This window comes from Dioscorea cayenensis, unplaced genomic scaffold (assembly GCF_009730915.1).
Source record: "Dioscorea cayenensis subsp. rotundata cultivar TDr96_F1 unplaced genomic scaffold, TDr96_F1_v2_PseudoChromosome.rev07_lg8_w22 25.fasta BLBR01000200.1, whole genome shotgun sequence".
NCBI lineage: Eukaryota > Viridiplantae > Streptophyta > Magnoliopsida > Dioscoreales > Dioscoreaceae > Dioscorea > Dioscorea cayenensis.
The window spans coordinates 76,214-98,816 of NW_024086591.1; the positions used below are offsets into that span (position 1 = coordinate 76,214).

The following is a 22,603-nucleotide window of genomic DNA, read 5'->3' on the forward strand; positions in this document are numbered from 1 at the left end:
TGTGTATATGTATAGATTTATGTATATATATATATATATATATATATATATATATATGCATATATACTGATTTTGAAATCCCGGGATTTGGTTTTACGGTCATTTTGACCGTAAACCAAAATCCCTCAATGATGGGATTTCAAAAGCACATGAAAAATGAAATACATCAAAACAAACACCGGATTTTAAAAAGATAAAGGATTTGGAGTTACATGTAACTCCAAATCTCTTGAAACAAACACTACCTTAGTCACAACATTATGTCATTTGATACTGTATTTTTATGATCATTAAGTAAGCCACAGCCACAGATAAGTTTCTGAATATTTGGTTCTTCTCTCAAACAATTACAACACTAAGTCTTACCATTTTACCAGCATGCAACATGACCAATGAAAAGAATATCGGCAAAATTACTCACATTTACATGTACAAAGAAAACATATATCAACAATCATTCTCTTTTCATTATTTCACATCCAACAAACAAGGTGTCACAAGCCTAAGACACTCTTCAGACAGACCAACACAAATCCCAAGCCTTGGCAAGATTGCACCCATATCTGCAATTTATTTCAGGTTTTGCTTGACCAGAACAACACATTAGCGTGGTTGAAAAATTACCAGATTAGGAAGAAAATTACGTTGAAGTCTCCTTAGTTTATCTGCAGTCACTTCGGTGAAATCTAAATAAAGTGATCTTAAATTCTTCAATGGTGGAAGATGTTGCAGACCAGCATCAGTTATTTTAAAATTATATGAAGCGTTCAGCAAACACAAGGCAGTCAATCCTGCAGAGGTGGCAAAGTACAAGATAAGGGAGCAAGATAAGCATTCGGAAACCAAAAATGAAGAATAGTTTATGCTCTGGATCTTTATTGCAGTACCAGAAATACTTTCCAATGCCATATCTGTGAGCTCACAGTTATTAGACAGATTTAACAGTTTAAGCGAGGTAAGGCCTTTGATGCTGTCCACGCAGCTATCATCAAGATACCCGTCACATATCTCAAGGGACTGCAGATTCGTGAAGCCTGTTCGTCATATTTAAGCATCGGAAAAAATGAGTAATGGCTGAGAAGCAATAAAATTCAGATCACCACCATCAATTTCTGAAGGTTCACAGAGAATTCCACAATTGTCTAAGACAAAGCAGTTCAATCTAATATGATTATATAATATGACTTGATTTTAATATATAAACTGTACCTGCATGAATGTACAGACTAGTGACTAAACTTTACTTACACAACCTGATTCTGAAACATATTTAAGGTATGCATCGAACTGGTTTATCAACTTAACTCAAATGAAACCTTAAGAAGAATGTAAATTGTGCAAATGTATCGCAAAGTTCAAAACTCAAGTGCATGAATTATAAATACTTAAAAGACAAGCTTTGATAAGGATCTATGTATTAGTAAACAATAATAAACCATGTCATACTGACTTTGAAAGATATAAACTAGCATTAGGGTAAAACTAGAACAACTGTTCTTAAACAACATAACTAATTACACTAATTATGTTACTGCAACTTCAAATTCCAAACTCCTTTTCCTATTATTACCGAACACCACCTAAAATCATATCCAGCAAGAGAAATGTATTGCTAAAAACTGAAGAATTCATGGATTATCAAATTTCTGATGAAAAGTCAGGCAGTTTTGGCCAAGAAATTTCACGGATATGTGACACTTAAACTGAGAATAAAATACTTCTTGTGCAACATTGAACATGTAAGTTTTTTGACTCTTTATTTTAAGGATTTACATAGATATAAACATGGTATACAGATTAAACTAATTAACACAATCATATGACGCCAAAACCACTAGACTATAAAGTGTTTAAAGAAATGGACAGGTAGTGGCTGAAACTGAACTAGGAAAATAATATAGAGTAAAAAAATGGACAGGTAGTGGCTGAAACTGAACTAGAAAAATAGTATAGAGTAAAAAAACAAAAAATTAAAAAAAAAAATTTATGTACATTCTAATTTGTCAAATCCAATATCCAAATGTTTGCAACCAGACAAATCCAGATGAGTCAATCCAATGTGACCTGCATGAACATTGAAAGAAAGATAAATTAAACAAGAAACAGAAGTCTAGATTGACGACACCCTCTGAGTATGTGTGCATGTGCATTTTCTTTTTACATTTTTGTGTTTTAATTCATTTGTAAATTAAAATAGAAAACCTCGAATTAAAATAGAAAACCTCGATTTTCACGAAACACTGAAATAAATAAGTACCCTTTATATATAACTTTTCTCCTTCATATTTGGAAGCTACTCTGCTTATAATCCCTAAAGTTGTGAAATTAGATTCTTTTTCTCTCTTTACAAACCAACAGATGTAAAAGAAAGCGACAATAAAAGGATTACCTAATAGGATTTCTATAGAGCATGTTTTCAAAATTTTTTTAAAAAAATAAACATTTGGCATAAGAACAATGAGTAAAAGCATGGAAAAAGTAAGTTGAAAGTTTATACGATGTTGTACCCTTTTTTTTTTAAAAAAAAATATCAGCATGAAAAACTTGAAATTTCCCAGTATCACCACAAATTTGAGCATTATAGCATGGAAGAACCACAATAGAATAGAAGATATTTTACCGTGACCAAATGATCAGAACAGACATCTACATGTTAACATGAGTCAAGCATGGTAACATTTGTAAATGTGCTTACTTGAAAGAAAAGGCAGGCCTTCATCTGAAATCTTGAGGTACTGTAGATTAAGTGACATAAGGGATGTCAATGTAGATAATGCTGCTAAACTATTATCATTGACTAAAGTGAAAGACAGATCAAGATTCTCCAAATTGTGTAAACCTGAGAAGAATGAAACTGTCATAATAATCACAAGTTTGAATAAGCAAAGTATATGGCTCAAAATGAAGAAGTATTTAATTACATAATAAGACAATAAACGCTATGTATTTTGATATAACGAAGAATATATGCAGCACATTCTGGACAAAACAAATCAGTCAGGCTAAAAGGAAAATTGTCAAAAACAGCATATCGGAGACCTATCTTCAGGTTTTTCAGAAAGGAAAGGCAAAATGAACCAGCAGCCAAACTCCTTCAAGCAATTAGTTTGCTTTTACTTACTGTAGATTTTCCATTGTATTTAGCAACCTGTTGAAGTGCATGGACAATACAAAATGGTGGGTGTGCAATGTTGTCATCATCTAGTGACCCTAATTTCCCCATGTGATGATGTCTTTTTGAAAATGACCAGTCAAAATGTCTTTTCCTCAATGCTATGGAGCAGATACATCATTTATTGTTAAGAAAAATAGAAGACAATAATGAAACTAGGAACATGAATACCTTCTGAATTGATGACTTAAGCAGCTAACACAAAGTATTATTCAAGCAAGCAACAGAGCTAATGGCTCACAAATCACAATATAGTGCTGGAAGTTTTTTATTTTTTATTTTTTATTTTTGCAAGAAGTAATAACAACAAACAATGCAATATTTCCACAAAAGTATAATTGCGCAAAAAATACATCACAATTCACATTTGTTAAATGATATATCTGTAATAAACCATAAACAGAAGTTCTAAAAATATCATCTTCTTTACATGCGTACATGGATATTAAAACTAAATTCATAGAATAAGTAAAAAATATACTGAAACTGGTATCTATTAAGCTACTGTTATTGCACCTTCCAGCTCAATATAATAAAAACAGATCAATAATGGAAAAACATAAGGTACTCAAGGTCCTAGACATTTATTTCCAAAGTTATCATGCATGCCAAATTCTTCCGAAAGGAGACATCACTTCCCATAGAAGAAACATTTTTCTTAAATAAATAAAAAAGAAAAAGAAAAATCTGTTCATACAAGAGACCACATAATTTTTTGTGAATTGAATGAAGTGCTCTTTAAATGATTGTTAGAGATCAAAAATTGTGATGGCAAGCGGGGGAAACAAGCCGCATCCTGCCTCCAAACCTCCACAAACTCGAACTTGGGCCCAAATAGCCTCTAATGCCGCCCGTTCGTCGGAGAACTCTCCACTTTACAATCCCCAGCTTCTTTCCAAGATTAAAAGCTCTACATCTCAGTTTGTTCGATTAGATGACGACTCTCTTAATCGCGCTCGTATGAGATTCCAACACTCGCTATACGGGAAATTTTTTGGTAAGCCTCCACCATTTGAGCAGGTGAAGCTGTCTCTGCTGACAAAATGGGCGGAAATCGGAGAGGTCTATCTCCGACCTCCCAAATGGGTTCCTTTTGATTCGCTGCGCATCTCATACTGTTAAGCAGAGGATCCTGGTGGAAGGACCGTGGTCGATCAACGGTATCATTCTTCAGTTGTCTCCATGGCAACAGTTCTTTGAACCAGCTTTTGCCAAGCTTACCACTGCGGCCATCTGGGTCCAACTACACAACCTGCCTGTGGATTTTTGGGAAGCTGAAACTCTTGAATCTATCACAGCTCACATTGGCAACCTTCTGAAGGTTGATGATCTCACAAATTCTCTTGTTCGATCTCGGTTCGCTCGTGTCTGCCTAGAGGTGGATCTCTCCAAACCGTTGAGTCGTGGGTTTTGGCTTGGATACGACCTACACCGTGTCTTTGTGGTGGTACTCTACGAACGCCTTCCCACCTTCTGTTATTCTTGCTGCTTGGTCGGGCACGGTTCGAATACTTGTCCTCAACTAGTGATTGCTGGAGCGGAGCGATCTCATCCACCCCCTTGTGTTGCCCAAGGGATGGCGGTCGAATCGCACCCCGTTCCACTGTCACCGGTGATGAGGACAGACGCCTCGACTCCTTGTTCCGATGAGATGAATGCTTCGCTTTCTCCGGGCTCCGATGATCCTCCGCTTGAAAAGGAGTTTGGATCATGACTGTTAGCTCCTCCCCGGCGTGGTCGCGTCTGTGGCCGCGATGCCTCGACACGTGGCACGCATGCGGCTGGGGATGGGGCAACCGAGACGAGAACGGCTGACGAGGTCATTCGATCTGACTCCTCTGCGGCCCGAGGTATACGTGGCGGCTTCTCAGGACGTGGCAGGGAAGGGCACGCCCATGGTTTTTAAAATCGTGTGAGGCGTGCTCCTTGAGGTGCGCCTCAAGGCGAGGCGCAAGGGCAAAGCCTCAAGGCGCACGCCTATGAGAATGGAATTGAGGCCTAAGCCTTACTGAGAAAAAGCGCACGCACTGAGGCGCACCGCCTCAGTGCGTGTGAGGCTTAAGCCTCAAAAATCCAAATTTTGTAATATCATTATAAAGCAAATAAAAATATTTATATGTATATATTTTCATTAATAAAAACTTATACATGTAAAATTCAATAAAAAAACTCATCGACACCTATCAACACCTATGGTTTTGCATGTAATACGTACCAATTTAATTTTTTAATATAAAGATTATGTAAAAATGACAAAAACTATCAAGATAAACTACAAATAAAATAAGATGAGTTACAAATAAAATAAGTTATAATTTTATTAATTTTTGAAAAAAAAATATTTATTTTATAGATAAAAATAATATATTTTAATCAGATAAGATAAGTTTGAAAAATTTTATTTTATAAATAAAAATAATATATTTGTTACTTTGTATTTGGTAGACAATATTGTTGTTTTTTCCAAAAAAAATTGAGGCTTACGCCTCAAAACGCCTCGAGGCTTACGCCTCGCCTCACGGTTGAGAAGCGCCTCGAAGCCCGCCTTGGGTTTTTAAAAACCTTGGGCACGCCTCCTCTCGTACACCTAGAGCCGAAAATATTAATGGCAAAGTGACCCTTTCGATTGATGCTCCCCATGATCAAAATCCAGCCGTTGATAACCTTTCAATTGTGGTCTCTCGGGACTCTGGACCACCTAACGACTCTCCTTCCAAAACTTCTGACACTCTTTTCCTTGGAGAATACTCACCCTACTCCTCAAGCTACTCAGACGTGTCGAGACAAGGGTAAAGCCCCTCTCCTCCTTCGCTCTGTTTCCCCTTCACCTACTCTCCGCATCGCACCTGTGGAGCACCCCATTCATTCTTCTGGGGATCCTGGAGAGGCCCACATGATGGTAGTGGACAGGGTCATTGCGGCCCTAGCTCATAACGTTCATGGTGAGGATAGTGAGGTCTCTTCACCGGACGATAATATAGGAGAGGAAGAAGATGAAGACGATGAGGAGATGTCAGCAAAACATGATGAAATTGATGACCTGATGACCCTTGACCAATACCAGGAAGTACAGAGAAGGGATTCCTTGATTAGAAAGAATGTTACAGCTCCAAACAATTCTCATAAGAAAGGCAGGGTGGATGGTGGGGGGAGCCGTTCCTCCTAGGTCTACCTCTTTTCAGTTCCGGTCCTTCAGCTCCTCATGGAAGTTGCTCTTCTCTTTGCGATTGTGTTTATTTTCTTGTTAGTTTTCATGATTGCTCCTAAAATAATTTGTTGGAACTGCAGGGGGATCTCCAGTAGAGATACTTTCAACCGGATTTTGAGATTTATTCGTCATAATAAGCCTTGTTTGCTGTGTCTTGTTGAAACTCGGGCTGATTCCCCCAGAGTGGATCGTTTTGTGACCAAGCTTCCAAGAAATTGGAAATGGGCCATGATTCTGGCTCACGGTTACTCGGGCGGTATTATGGTTATTTGGAATATTTGTTTGGGTCAGGTTACCCCAATCGCTATTTCCAGAAGAGCTCTTCATCTGATTATATCCTCGGAAAAAACTCAAATTTGGCTGGTTTTAGTGATCTATGACGGTCTTTGTCTTGCTTCTCAAACTGCTCTCTGGTTTGAACTCTCTAAACTTTCCACTCTCGATTTTCCGTGGCTTATTATTGGTGATTTTAACTCCATCCTTTCCCCTAATGAGCTTAAAGGAGGATCTTACAGGCATTATTCCCGCAAGGCTGGTTTATTTCAAAATTTTATTAACAGTAATAATCTTTTGGACCTACATTTCATTGGGACTAACTTTACTTGGTGTAATAATAGAACAGGTCTTGCCCGGAGGTGGGCTCGCTTGGATCGTTGTTTAGTCAATCTTAATTGGTACTCTGCTTTTAATTCTTACACTCTTAATCACTTACCTAGGCTTTGTTCGGATCACGCCCCCTTTCTCCTTACGGTTCACTCTCGTAATATTAGAAAACCTAGTATTTTTAGATTTGATAATTTCTGGCTTGATTACCTTGGTTGTCATGATGCAGTGAGGAAAGCTTTTGATTGCATCCCCCATGGCAATGCTTTACATGCTTTCACTCATTTCCTTTCTCGGTCCCGTTCCTATATTAAAATTTGGCGTGCTAGTGGACTTAATTCTATTGAGGCTGAAATGTTCTCTGTTGAGAATGCTGTTAGAGCTGCTAAGCAGCAAGACCTTACTTTTTCTAGTAATCATTCTTATCTTTTGGATCTCTATGCTAAATATGATGCTCTTCAAAGACAGAATGCTATCAAATGGGCACAACTCAATCATTTGCTTTGGATTTGTAATGGAGATCGCAATACCAGTTTCTTTCATAAATCAGCTCGCCTCCGTAAGCATCAGTCCCACATTTCTCAAATTTCTGATCCTAATGGTAATACTTTTCATGAACAAAATTCTATTTATGATGCTTTCTTGAATTATTACTCTATGTTGTGGTCTGCTAATGTTTCTCATTCTCTTTCTGATATCCTTTTGGCTTTACCGGATGATTTACCCCGTTTGTCGGATCGTGACGGTGGGATGCTCATTGGTGAGGTTTCTAAGGAAGAAATTTATCGTATTGTTGTGGATCTCCCTGCTGGTAAGAGTCCTGGACCTGATGGTTTTAATGCAGAATTTTACCAATTTTTCTGGAATGATTTTGGGGATTACCTTTTTAATGCTGTTAATAAGTTTTTCACTAGCTGTTCTCTTCCGTCTTCTTGGGGTCGCACCTACATTGTCTTAATTCCGAAAAAAGATAACCCTACCTTAGTTTCTGATTTCAGACCTATTTCCCTTTGCAATGTGTGTTTCAAAATTTTATCTAAGGTTATGGCTAACCGGCTTAAGCTAGTTCTCCCAAAACTTATTGGTAGAGAGCAAACTGGGTTCGTGGCTGGCCGTAATCCTTTTGATAACATTATTGCCCTTCAAGAGATTGCCCATTCTATTGAGAAGGATCTTGCCCACCCCCCGAGGATGATTGTTAAGATTGACATTGAGAAAGCATATGACTCTATTAGCTGGAATGCAATTCTTGCCACCCTAACCAGAATCAATTTCCCTTCAATTTGGATTTCCTGGATCAAAACCTGTCTCTCTTCCACATCATTCTCTCTTCTTATCAATGGGGAGCCGAGTGCTTGGTTTACTTCCTCTCGTGGCATCCGTCAAGGGGATCCCTTTTCTTCTTACCTTTTCATCTTGGTTTCGCAAAATTTAACCTCAATGCTTAATTTTGCCCTTCATAGAAACTTCATTCCTGGATTTAATCACGATTTACCTGTCAATTTTAATCATCTTATGTATGTTGATGATTTAGTCCTGATTTCCCACGCTACCAGAAAAGCTGCCAGAAATATCAAACTCTGCCTTGCTATTTATGGTCGCCTTACTGGTTAGCATGTCAATTTGCACAAATCGACTATATATCTCCCCTCTTGGTTCAATAAAAGAGTTACCAACAGTATTTGCTCTATTCTTAACTTTAATCATGCCTCTTTCCCTTTTACCTATTTAGGTGTCCTTATTTCTCCTAAAAAGATTGCGATGATTTCTTTCAATCCTATGATTGACAGAATCCGCAGGCTCTGCTCTGTGTGGAAGCATTTTAAACTCTCCCAACCAGCTAAAATCATTCTCATTAATTCCTCTATTCTTTCAATTCCAACATACTATTCCTCTGTTTATAATATCCCAGACACTGTTCTCAAGGAAATTGATAAAATTGTTAGGGATTTTCTTTGGCACAAAGGTGGCAATGGAAAGGGCATTTATGCAGTTGCTTGGGCCAATTTAACTATACCCAAGCCTGAGGGGGGTCTTGGCATTAGAAATCTCTCAATAGCTAAGGTCTCCTTGATGGCCAATAATGTCTTCAAATATTTGAATGAGAATGACACAATTTGGGTTAGTATTATGGTTTCTAAATATGGTAAATTTAATTTTTGGAAAGACAATGTCCCTCCTGGTTGCTCTTGGTTCTTTAGAGGATTATGTTCTACAGCCAATCATTTGAAGCCTTACTGCTCTATGAACTCTGTGAACCCTAATTTGGCTTCTTTTCTTTATGATCCTTGGTGGGGTTCTATCCCCCTTGCTTTCAACCCCACATTTTGTAATATGAATCTGGATTTGGAAGGTTTCCAGGTTTCGGATTTTATCTTGCAGGGCTCCTAGGATGTTCAAAAGCTGTATAACTTATTCGGTGATAATTTGAATGGTTTTAATGATAGATTGGGTCATATTGATACTAATGTTCCTTGTAATTGGAGGTGGACCCCTGGGTTTAGCCGTACTAAACTTTCTTCCAGGATTTATCATTTCCTTAACCACACGTTTCAAGATTCTAGTTCTTGGAATGGCTGGAAGAAAATTTGGAACCTCAAAGTTGCCCCGCGGGTTCAGTACTTCATTTGGCTTTGTTTGAACGGTAAGTTGGCAACATATGATTTCCTTCACAGCATTAATTCAGGCCCTCGCAATTTATGTGTTCACTGTGGTCTTGATTATGAGCATACTGATCATCTTTTGATTTACTGTCCTAGAGCACAGTCTATCTGGCAAAGGCTTAATACTTTGGTTGGGCATATCTTTGATTCCCCTGATGGTTTTCTTAATGGCAATTGGATTATCTGTAGTAGCTATACATTGTTTTATAGGTCTATTATTGCAGCAACTACCTGGTATATTTGGAAACACAGATGTGATGTTATCTTCAAGCAAACTGCTCCTAACTTTTCTGTTATTGCTACAAAAGCAGTTGCACATGTAAAGAATTATTATACTGCCACAGCTTCTCTTGTCGGAAGGAAGTTAATTCTCAATAATTTCTCAAACGCTGATGGCCCCTTCCTCTTCATCTCGACTTCCTCAGTGCCGGGAAATCAGGTTAGTGGCTTTGGTTTCTTCATCGCTAATCATAACAAATTCATTACCTCTTCAGGCTGTGGACCTACCAGTGGAAATTCCCATATTTTGCTTGAGTTTCATGCTCTCCAAATTATCCTACATGAAGTCCTAAGAGCCCAGGTGCATCTTCATCACATCTTCACTGCTAGTCGGGAGATCTACATGGCGCTTAATGGTAATCATCTTGTTGACGATACTCCTGTCTCTACCATCATTCATTGGTGCCTGGTCATCAACTTGTTGCTAAATAGTGTGGGCAATCCTCGTCTTCATCATGTTCCTGCTGAGTGGATCAATCCGGCCAATAAACTGGCAATTCACAGTAGAAATCTTCATACTCTCGCGCTTTTCCATCAGGGCAGAGATCTCCCACATTGGATCATGAAAAGCTTCTGCAATGCTGGTTTCCAATTTTAATTCTTCTTTTTCTTTATCTGTTGTATTTGCTTGGTGTTGTCTTTGTTCTTGTCTTGTTGTCTTTTTTGCTTCTGGTTTGTACTAAACTCTCTTGTAGAACTCTTTTTTTCTTATTAATAAAATAGCGAATGGCAAACCTACAAAACTAATGCAAAGAATAGCGAACTCTACAAACTGAAGTAACACATGACTATTCACTAAATATAAGTCAACAGCAAAGAATGACACATGTGAATTATGTAATTTTGTATGTGACATTCAATGAAAGGCAAACCAGAAAGATGATCGAGTGCTTCCACTCTCGTTTCTGACAATTCCAAAGTTCTCAATGATATCAGTCCTGCAACAACAGATGGAAACATGCAAAGAAGGACTTGAAGATTCTTATTCACTAAATATAAGTCAACAGCAAAGAATGACACATGTGAATTATGTATTATTGTATGTGAGATTCAATGAAAGAGCAAACCAGAAAGATGACTAAGTGCTTCAACTCTCGTTTTTGACAATTCCAAAGTTCTCAATGATGTCAGTCCTGAAAAAACAGATGGAAACATGCATAGGACTTGAAGATTCTCAGGATAATTATGATAGTTGTCACAATGTTCAGTGATGGATATTGTGTTCAAGCTATGTGGAAAATGGAGACTGAAGCAAATGAAGAAATTTGAACCCACCTAACATATTGCTAACCTAAATGCAGAATTGTTGCACTCACCTTCGATGCTCAACAGACCTTCAGAACTAATTTTACACGCATCCAAGTTCAAGCTCTCCAGGTTAATTAACCCTGCAATTAACAAATTTGGAAGCTGGAAATCACATGAGCAGTTGAGAAAAGGATGCCAGTAAGTTTATCTTGTTAGGCTTAGAGGTGAAATCTTGAAGATATAAATCTGAGTTCATCTTGAAGTTTAACCAAGATGCCATCATTTAAAATTAAATTTGCTAAACAAACTTTGGCTCTAGCAAATTTAAAATTTATTAGAACAGAAAGAGAAGCTAAATGAGAAAATATGAAGATAAAATAAGAAAACTAATTGAGTATAGAGAAGAAGGAAAGTAATCAAAATCACAAACAGAGCAGGAAAGTGAAGCTAGGACTAAGAAACTGAAAACATGAACAACGGGAAAATCAAACCAAAAAATGGGGCATATAAACTAACATATAGAACAAAAATATAAGAACAGTGAGCTAGATATAGTATACTACGTGTTGAAGAAAACAGTGAAATATTAAAAACTATGTGCTCACCTTTTAAATTTATCAAACATGCATTGGTGATTTTGTTGCACCCCAGATTAAGGTCCTTCAACTGAATAAGCTCTACAGTTTTACACAGCCAGAATCAGACTGGGTCACAAATAAAATGCTCCTTAAACTCTGAGTAGAGTGAAAAACCAGAAACAACAACAGATAAGCGTTTAAGGAAAAGTTGAGCATGATATTTAACAGTGCAAAAAAGTCTGTACAAAACAGTATTCTACTGCAGTCAAATACCAAAGTTAATGCACAATATCACGGGCTAATGAACTAGAGGATTTCTTAAATATTTATATCTTATAAAATAATAGCATTAACACTTCATAACTGAAAGGAAAAATTAACAAAGTTGACTTATAAGATCCAGATGGCGTCAATCATATTGACTATGATCATATGCTCAATATGATTAAGAAAACATCAGGCAGAAGTGGTTAATTTTCCTAAAACAAATCATCCAAGCATTCTGGTATCTATCTTTCTCAAAAAACATACCAACTAATATTTATCATGTTGGAGCCTGAAATTTCCTCACCTCAGACACTAAATGTTCATCATTGAATCTCTTAGAGGAAATCACTTAAAGGCAAGCCCGCCTATTTATTACGATAATTGACGGTTTGTAAGAAAATCAGAAGACACAAGGGGAATATTCACAAATAGAGGCCAAGGCTTTCAGCTACTAGTGCCTGAGTGATTACCAAAAATTTAACAACATTTGGCCTCGGATACAGTTTTAAAAAATGAAGCCAATAATGGGACAATGTATGAATTCTTTTACACCAAGGTGACTAAGAAAAACATATAAAATGCAAGTGACATGTGGGACAAAAAAGAGAACCCATATGGAATAATCAGGAATCATACTTGTGATAGCTAATTATTTTTATAGCATTAAAAAGCTATTGTGATTTCTTCTACTAATCTACAAGGATAAGTATCAGCCAATTTTAGAGCTTTAACAAACCTAACATCATAAAAACAGCCAGATTTGTCCTTTACTTAGAACTCATATTTATTGGTCACTCGGTCTTTGTTTAACACTCGTACCTTTATTTAACACTCCTTTCTGCTTCACAAGTCAAAAAGTTATTGTTCATATAATGCAGGTTTAAAGTTATGCTAGAAACTAGATGACGCCAACTCTAAATTGAAATAACTAATTAGAACAAAATGAAACTAGTGTAGAAGCATCTCCTTACAATCCGACCAAACTTCAATTAATTAATAGTGCACATGCATAGATGCTATTCAATAAAGGTAGACCCAAAACAATAAATTAAGATAGCATACCAATAGCATAAGAACTATTTATTGTACTACCTTGCCTTAAAGTACCTGATAACTGGCCTTCCATCGAAATAACGTATGGGTTTCAGAAGCCAGTAATCTATCTAAAACATGAGCATATAGCTACACATATTTGCAGCAGAATAGTAATAAATTAAGCATGGTCATAACACAATAATTATGAAAATCAAATGTAGAATATCTGAAACAAACAGAACCTTCATGGAAGTGTACTATTACAATCTATGCACCCTACTTTGCGAAAAAATTACCATCTCCAACTCTGTAAATATTTCATGAAACAATTTCAAGCTTCCAACTCCGGGTAGATTCCACATATTCTCTTTAAACAATCACTTCCCACTTCCCCTTCTAATATTGCAAGTACATGCAATCAAATATTGTGAAATCATAATTGACAACTATGAACAAACTCCAAAAGTATCTAAATATATTTGTTAAATTATTACATGACTGTGACAATGTTAATGACTAACTGATGAAACTTCTATAGATTGTACAAAGGGGAGGTCATATCTTGCCAACAATTCTTGAGCCTGTCCTGTATCTCAAAACTAGTTGCAGACTATTCATGCAAACAGAGGCACAAAGAAGGGAAAATGGAGGCAGGATATAGTCAAATTAGCATAACTGCACTAGAAGAAGTAGCATTTTTCAAAATCATTATATGAATTGTATACCCAAATAAATATAATGGGTGTCAAGTCATCAAATTATTAAACTGACTCACCAGAAAGCTTCTGACACCCCTCATCAGATAGACCACATTGATTGAGATTTAATTGCAACAAAGAAGTAAAACCTGCAGATATAAAACCACTGTAATTTTATCAAACCAAAACCTACCAGTAACTCCATAATTAAGTATATTGCACATTGAAGGTATTAAACGATGATTATAACAGCAACTAATAAGAGACAAAAAAATAAAATACAATTTGTACACAAGCCTTTTAAGCCTTTTGCATGTTACTTAAAAAAAACAAGATATCAATTCAATGTTACAGCTTATAATTGCCATCAATAAATAAAACTCACAGGTACTCATGAGCAAGTAAGATGTGAAAATTGAAGTCATTTGAGGACAAAAAGTTCTTGTGTTAGATCTTTTCTTCACTTTACCAACAGAAAAAATGATTCACACATCATTATATCCAAAAATGGAGCTTAGAAAACAATTACTATATCTTTAACTTGTGTAAGGAAATCAAGAGGTATTCTAGAGTTAGCAAAGAACTCCTTTTACAAGTTACACAAGGGAAGTGTGAGCATAGGAAAAATAATTTCGATATCAATCAGGAAAAGAGTACAAGGGTATATATAGAAAAATATTAAGGTTTTGTGGTATGGGCCCAATACGGCCCATTAACCAATCTAAACTCTAAAACTCCCCCTTAAACTGGAGCATATATATCGAACATGCCTAGCTTGTTACATAGATTACTAAAGACTTTAACACTTAAACCCTTGGTGAAGATATCCACTAGTTGTTCAGACAGCTGGGTGTATGGCGTAGAGATGACTCCCTTCAATACTATATCATGAACATAGTGACAATCAACCTCCACATGCACATGGAATGTTGGATTGTTTGCAATGAAGATGGTGGCCTGATTATCACATAACATCTGCATAGGTATCGTGATGGGGAATCCTAACTCAGATAGCAAAGATTGTACCCAAACCATCTCACAAGCTATCTGTGCCATTGATCTGTACTCTGCTTCGGCACTCGATCTTGAAAGCACATTCTGCTTCTTGTTTCACCAAATAACCAAGTTTCCACCAACATACGTACAGAAACCAGACGTAGACTTTCTATCTCTTCTATCGCCAGCATAACCCGAGTCAGAATAGGTTGCAATGTCCAGGTGACCATGATTCTTGTAGAGAAGACCTTTGTTGGGAGCTCCTTTAACATATGTAAGAACCTTCTGAGCACCCTGCCAGTAAACTTCTCATGGCTCATACATAGATTGACTTAGGAGCCCAACTACGTAAGATATATCAGGATGAGCAACTGTTAGATATATGAGCTTGCCAATCAGATGTCTGTATTGATCTAGATCTTTGAGAGATGGGGAAGATGTCTCGCACAAGGGTGATGACTGCTCAATAGGTGTACTCTTTGGTTTACAACTCAATAAACCAGTCTCCTTAAGTAAGTCCAACACATACTTCTGCTGTGAGAGCATCATCTTTCCGCTGCCATATGCAAACTCAATACCAAGGAAGTATCTTGGTTGTCCCATGTCTTGTGTAACAAAATGCTTCATTAAATGCTCCTTAGTTCTCTGAATGCTCTGACGATCGCTACCCGTCAACAAGATGTCATCGACATATACCGCAAGTATAACACATCCAGATGAAGTGCTCTTATAGAACACAAAGTGATCCACATTGCACCTACGAAAATCATCTGCAACTGCAATTACACTAAAATTTTCAAACCATGAACAAGAACTCTGTTTCAGACCATAGATCGCTTTCTTGAGCTGGCAAACTAGATTCTCCCCCTGAGCAACATACCCTGGAAGTTGCTTCTTAAACACTGTCTCAACTAAGTCTCCATAGAGAAAGGCATTCTTTACATTGAGTTGACAGAGCACCCATGATCAATTCATAGCTAACGACAGTAGAATGCAAATGAAATTTAGACGAGCAACCAGTCAAAAATCTCAACATAATCAACACCATTAGTCTGAGTAAAACCATGGTCCACCAACAGGGCTTTGTAGCAATCAACTGTACCATCAGCTTTGTGCTTGACAGAGAAGACCCATCGGCAAGTGACGACGCTGGCATTATAGCAGGGTGAGGCACGAGCTTCCATGTACCATAAGATCTCAAGGCTTCTATTTCCTCATCCATTGCCATCTGCCATTGTGGAAGCATATGTCCATCCTAGTAGTTCCTGGGGATTGACTCGGCAGACAAAGAAAGAACAAAGGTGCCGAAGGACGGATGAAGATTATCTTAAGAAATAAAAAGTGCGATGGGATGTTTTGTGCAAGAACGAATACCTTTGTGAAAGGCAATAGGAAGATCAAGAGACAGATCTACATCGTCCGGGGAGACGACCGGAGGGGGCAGATCTGGGGGTGGTACATGTTGGCAGTGATGATAAAGCTGTCCAAAATGGCTATCATCTAGATTGACTGGAGGAGGCGTCACACTAGGCATAGGCACAGACGGAGTGACCGAAACAGGAATTGGGAGAACAATATCAGACGACGTAGTCAACAAATCATGAAAACCCGAGTCAGAAAAAAAGATTGAGACTCAAAAAATGTGACATCCATAGACACATAGTACTTATGACTAGCCGGGTGGTACAAACAATATCCATGTTGGGTGCGGGAATATCCGACAAAGACACATTTAAGCGCACACGGGCACAACTTATCCAAACCAGGAATTAAATCCTGAACAAAACTAACACAACCGAAAACACGAGGGCATAAGCGAAACAACTCAATATTAGGAAGAAAATGACGTAGAGGGACCTCTCTCCTTAGGGGTGTAGAAGACACACGATTAATAAGATATACTGCAGTTAAAATAGCATCAAACCCCAAATACCTAGGGACATTACGCTCCACTAAAAGAGTACGCACAACATCTAAGATGTGACGATGCTTTCTTTCAGTTGTTTGCTAGCATGGTTCACACTTAGTTTTCTATTGTCATTCATGTTTTCGTACTGATTCCGGGGGAGAGTATCCGTCCACTATTTTTCATCAATTTCTCTCATCTGATGGTATTCTTCCACACTTTCTTGTCCTGGTGCTCATCAGCAAAATGGGATCACTGAACATAAGTATCGTCATATGATTGAGACTGCTAGGACTCTTTTGATTTCGTCTTTTGTACTAGTTCATTTCTAGGCTAAGGCTATCTCATCAACTTGCAACCATCCTCTTCTCTTCAGGGGTAATGTCCTGGAGAAATCTTGTTCAATTCACCTCCTCGTTATGATCATCTTCGAGTCTTTGGTTGTGTTTGTAATGTCTTACTTGCACCTCTTGAACGTACTAAGTTAACAGCTCAACCAACTGAGTGCCTTTCTTCGGTATAGTCTTGAGCATAAGGGCTATCATTGCTATGACCCTTCTGCACGTCGCATTCAAATATCTCAAGATGCCACTTTTGACAAGAGTCGTCCTTATTTCTACTCTTCTGCTATTCAACGTCCCTCTTCCTTTTCTTCTTCCACAGATTTTTTTGTTTCTTCAACTTCCTCCTTTGGAATTGATTCCTACCATAGAGTCTTCCGTTGTTCGTTCTTCACCTCCTACTCCACCTCCAGCTCCATCTTCTGTTATATCAGCTCCACTTTCCATTATACCTCCACCCTCAGCTCCTAACACGTATCCTTTTCACTATCGTTGTCGGCCTAAAGTTCCTTATGATCCCCAGTTCCATTCCTACTCCTCTTGATGCTCTGGCCAGTACCACTGATGTAACGTCTGATGGTTTATTACCTGTCTTGATGTCTCGGTATGACCTTCATGATCGTGCTACTATTTGTTCACGTGACAGATATGGTTTTTCTACTGCTGGTGTTGTATATGAGCCCATCCCTTATTAGGAGGCAGCTAGTATCCCTGAGTGGTAATTGGTTATGCCTAAGGTCTAAGGGGCTTTCAGCTTTGGAAAAGACAGACACTTGGGATCTTGTTCTTCTACCTGCTCAAGCAATTCCTATTACATGCAAGTGAGTGTATAAGGTCAAGACAACGTCTAATGGTTCAGTAGAATGCTATAAGGCTCGTCTTGTGGCTCGTGGTTTTCTGCAGGCACATGGTCGTGATTATGATGAGACTTCCTCATGTGGCTCATCTGATTACAATCCGCACTCTGATTGCTGTGGTTGTTGTTCGCTCTTGGACTATCTCTCTCATGTAAATCATTGTGAAGAAAGTCTTCACAATGATTTACATGAGGTATATATGCATCCACCTCATGGTATTGAGACATCTGAAGGTTATGTTTGTCACCTTCACCGTGCTCTCTATAGTCTCAAACAAGCTCCACATGCTTGGTTTGAATGATTTAGTTCTGTGGTGTGTGCAGCTAGTTTTTCACCCAACGATCATGATCCTGCATTATTCATTCATATCTCTCAACATGGTCGCACCTTGCTTCTGCTCTATGTGGATGATATGCAGAAAACTGATGATGATATGGAGTATATTGCTTTTGTGAAGCAACATCTCAGCCAAAAGTTTATGATGTCTGATTTAGGACCTCTAAGTTATTTTATAGGGAACGAGGTGACTTCCACGTATGATGGTTACTATCTTTCTCAACATCCATATATTCAGGATCTTATTGTACGCTCTGATCTTACTGATTCACGGACTGCCGCTACACCTATGGAGCTTCATGTTCAACTTTGTCCCACCGATGGCACAACACTAGAGGATCCTTCTCACTATCGTCATCTTGTGGGCAGTCTTGTCTATCTTACGGTCACCAGGCCTAATATTGCTCATGTTGTTCATGTGTTAAGCCAGTTCGTTAGTGCTCCTACTTCAGTTCACTACAACCATTTATTTCGTGTGTTGCATTATCTGAGGGGGACAACATCTCGACGTCTATTCTATGCCCATTTCATGTGTTGCATATTTCTTGGTACTTCTCTTCTTACATGGAAGTCTAAGAAATAGACTGTGGTGTCATGTTCTAGCACTGAAGCGGAACTTCGGGCTCTTGCTACTACTACATTTAAAATTGTATGGTTTCATTGGTTGCTGGCTGAATTTGGTGTTTCATGTGATACTCCTACACCTCTTCTCTGTAACAACACTAGTGCTATATAGATTGCCAATGACCCCGTGAAGCGTGAATTGACCAAGCACATTGGTATGGATGCGTCTTTCATACGTTCACACTGTCAGCAGTCGATAATTACTCTTTAGTATGTGCCGCCTGAGTCTCAAGTTGCTGACTTCTTCACCAACGCATAGACCCCATAACATCAGTTCCATCTTCTCAAACTCTGTATCTCGGATCCTCCTGATCCACCTTGAGTTTGAAAGGGGGTGTTAAACATATAAAGCCCATTACTGTTTACTACTCTAGTGTATATATACATACTTGTAAACAATGTGATTGTAATGACATGGATTACCATTCTTTCTTCATCTCTCTATTCTAACAAAGGTTACTTAAAATAGATTAGCGCCTATTAAGGGACAGATTAGAGTGATTAATAATATCGATCCTAGATAATATGTTAGGCTTATATCTAACAATACAAACACCTAGAGGAATATGTAGAAGCCTTACTCAAGCTTTTGATAAACATTAGTTGTTTTAATTTAGTAAAAGCACTACATGAAGTCGAAGAAACATAAAAAATACAAGAATTAATTAATGACAATGAAAGAAATTCTAATGGTGCTCAACATTTATCTTCTACTAGAGCTTACTGCTCCATGATTAAATGAAAAATAGGTGTTAGATAACTGTCAAACATAGATGACCTTCCTATGATAATTTCCAAAAGAAGTCTCTACATAAAAAAAAAAAAAAAAATTCTACCTGGCTTTAAAACCACTTCTTTTCATATTAATCTAAATAGATCCTTCTATTTATTTATTTTTGTTCCACAAAAATAAAAACTGCATGTTTAATTAGGAATTCTATATTTTCCACATTACCTCATCAACCTCACATTTTGAACTCTCCTACCTGGCTTTAAAACCACTTCTTTTCATATTAATCTAAATAGATCCTTCTATTTATTTATTTTTGTTCCACAAAAATAAAAACCACATGTTTAATTAGGAATTTATATTTTCCACATTACCTCATGAACCTCACATTTTGAACTCTCCATGCCAAGCATGGTGTTGTTATTCTAGTGATATTTCAGGGCCACCAAGTTGTCTGATCATGGAAAGGATATATCAAATCAGAATTACTACAACATACTTGGTTTCAGGTCCTTTCTTGTGCCTTCATTGGTGCCATTTCTACATGAAAGCTAATAAATGCCACCTCTAATTGCCTGAATTAATAAGGTCCACCTTTGCCAAGTAAAAATATAAAATGTTTTCAATAATAAATTTCTTCAATGGATCAAAATAAGTTGTAAAGAATCATCAGATAGTGAAAGACAAAAATATACTCCTAAATAACTGTAAGTGCTTCTTCTTACGCCAAACTCTCAATGATTAAAGTGTCAAAAGAAATAGAAACCTGAGATAGTTCCCAATGAAGCAAAAGTCACAGGGCAACCCAGCAAATCTAGATGAGAAAGTTCACGCAAACCTAAAAGAGTACAAAAATCACAAATAAACTATGTATGTTATAACAGCCAATCCACTGTAACAATGTAATGTGTTGAAATGATTCTGAGATAGATACCCTCCAAGTATGCAATACCCAAATCTGTGACTTTAGTGCATGACAACTTTAGCTCTTTTAAGTTTGTTAAACCTGAACAAAGTGAATACATGTATATATGCCAATGCTGAATGAAAAGTGAAAATTTGAAGTTGAAAGGCTCATACAAGTAGGAAAAAGAAGAAAAAGGGCATGAGGATTCATGCAAGAAAAAGAAAATAAGTCGGAATACAACCAAAAATTTAATGTGAGCACTCTATACTTTGCAAAGTATAAAATGATAACTCTAACCATTGTGTTAAACTACAAAAGTCGATTTCAGATAAACAAAAACCAATAGGCAGATCAGTAGATAGCTGGACTTTTAAATAAAATGAAAGAAGCTGAAATCTTTAGGTACTTGCTGAGCAGCCGCTTAGTGAAGAAAATCTAAAATTCGATGTAGAAACACTTAACAAGATGCAGACACAACCACAAGGCTGCAAAGATGCAATCCAAGGATAGAAAACATTAATAACCTAATTGCAATCCTTTATTTAGACTTTAAAAAACTGAATTCTTCCATGATTCTTGATTTGCTTGCCTTTAATAAGCTTTCCATTTCTACAAAAAAATTTAAGCAAGTCTAACCTTCACTAAAACCATCTTTCAAAACATGCAGCGTCAATTGTGTTGATCATCCAAGTGATATTTGTAAAAGCATATTTGAGATTATAGAATTTTATGCAATAAAGTATCACTTACCTTGGACATTCTCTAAAAACAAATTTGCAAAATAATTAATTAAATTATTCGATCTTTAGAAATTGTAACTGCATTGCTTATATTGAATAATTAAAATAAGCAATAAAACCAAATAATCTCTTAACGACAACTTGCGATTCCATTAAAATAATGACTAATTTGCAATATCTTCTTAAGTTGTGATGGCGGAGGTTAAAGCATACTTCATGAAATATTTCTTTTTTAAATAATAGTTCTTGTAAAATTTTATCCATGTAAAAAAAAAAGCTAAGGTAAACTTATTATATATAAAAAAAAAGTTAAGATAATGGCACCAACCTGAAAGAGGCTCCATGTCTTCATCTGTCACGCTGTTACAATACCTAATATTAAGAGACTTAAGTTTTGTTAAACCTACAACAAGAACATTGATTAGAGACCTTCATAAAGAATATGAAATAATATTTCATAAAAAAATTGTGAATATATTGAAATTTACAATTAGATTATATAATAAGAAAACAAAACAAATTAAAGAGCAAGTAGATGATTGAAGGAGATACATTTGCATCAATATAAATGCTATGCATTCAAGGAAACATCAAAGCCATTCTTTAATGCTATTGTAATATAGTTTTTACGCAAGAGCTAGACTAATATCACACCGATAATTGTCTCAAGATTTCTAAGGATCATGGCCATGGTTCTTATTTTATTTCTATGCAGAAATTAGTCAAAGGTAAACCTGTCTGTAATTAAACAAAAAAAAAAATGAGAGGAAATAGTCTAATCTAATTCACAATTTAATGCATATCAACAACCAAACATGGTTCTTACTTTATTTCTATGCAGAAATTGGTCAAAGGTAAACTTGTTTGTAATTAAACATAAAAATGAGAGCCAATATTCTAATCTAATTCACAATTTAATGCATATCAACAACCAAGTAAAGGATAAGTTAGGAGCTAGTTTTTTTTTTTTTTTATTGATAATATTTGCAGAAATTTCTCCAAGTAATCATTCATGGGAATAACTTTTGGTGTTTCTAATTTAAATTATCTAGGTTTACAAGAATTTTTTGCTTGAAAATAACTTATAATGAAATCAAAATATTATTTAAAATGCTTCTTTAATATCGTTGTACCAGTACTTCAATTAGATCGGAGAGTGCTCAAGAAAAAGGAGCTTCTTCAATTCAATTCCTACATTGGGTACTATGGGTGGGAAGGCATTGTGTGGAAGACTGTGTTAGTATTTGAGGATCTAAATAAAGAATTAACATGACTCACATGGAAAAGAAAAAAAACTTCAAAAAGTAAAAAAAGGAATTCATATTATTTTAAGATTACTGGTCAAGGAAATAGAATCATAAGTCAATTTTATATTAACATTTTTGGATGATTATGGGCTCATGGCTTTTGTTGGG

The 22,603-nt window shown here is 36.7% G+C and overlaps 1 protein-coding gene across 1 annotated transcript; it reads right to left on the bottom strand.

The window, feature by feature from the left end:
• Positions 1 to 279: 279 nt before the first annotated feature.
• LOC120253762 (putative adenylate cyclase regulatory protein) lies at positions 280 to 21,879 on the bottom strand. The gene is made up of 13 exons (XM_039262007.1): positions 21,843 to 21,879; positions 21,517 to 21,591; positions 20,476 to 20,547; positions 20,308 to 20,379; positions 13,829 to 13,900; positions 11,779 to 11,850; positions 11,242 to 11,313; positions 10,993 to 11,058; positions 10,798 to 10,863; positions 2,696 to 2,839; positions 1,993 to 2,064; positions 888 to 1,034; positions 280 to 791 (listed from the first exon to the last, which is right to left on the bottom strand). The coding sequence occupies exons 1-13, from the start codon at positions 21,877 to 21,879 to the stop codon at positions 604 to 606; spliced, it is 1,155 nt and encodes a 384-aa protein (XP_039117941.1). The 3' UTR covers positions 280 to 603.
• Positions 21,880 to 22,603: the final 724 nt, after the last annotated feature.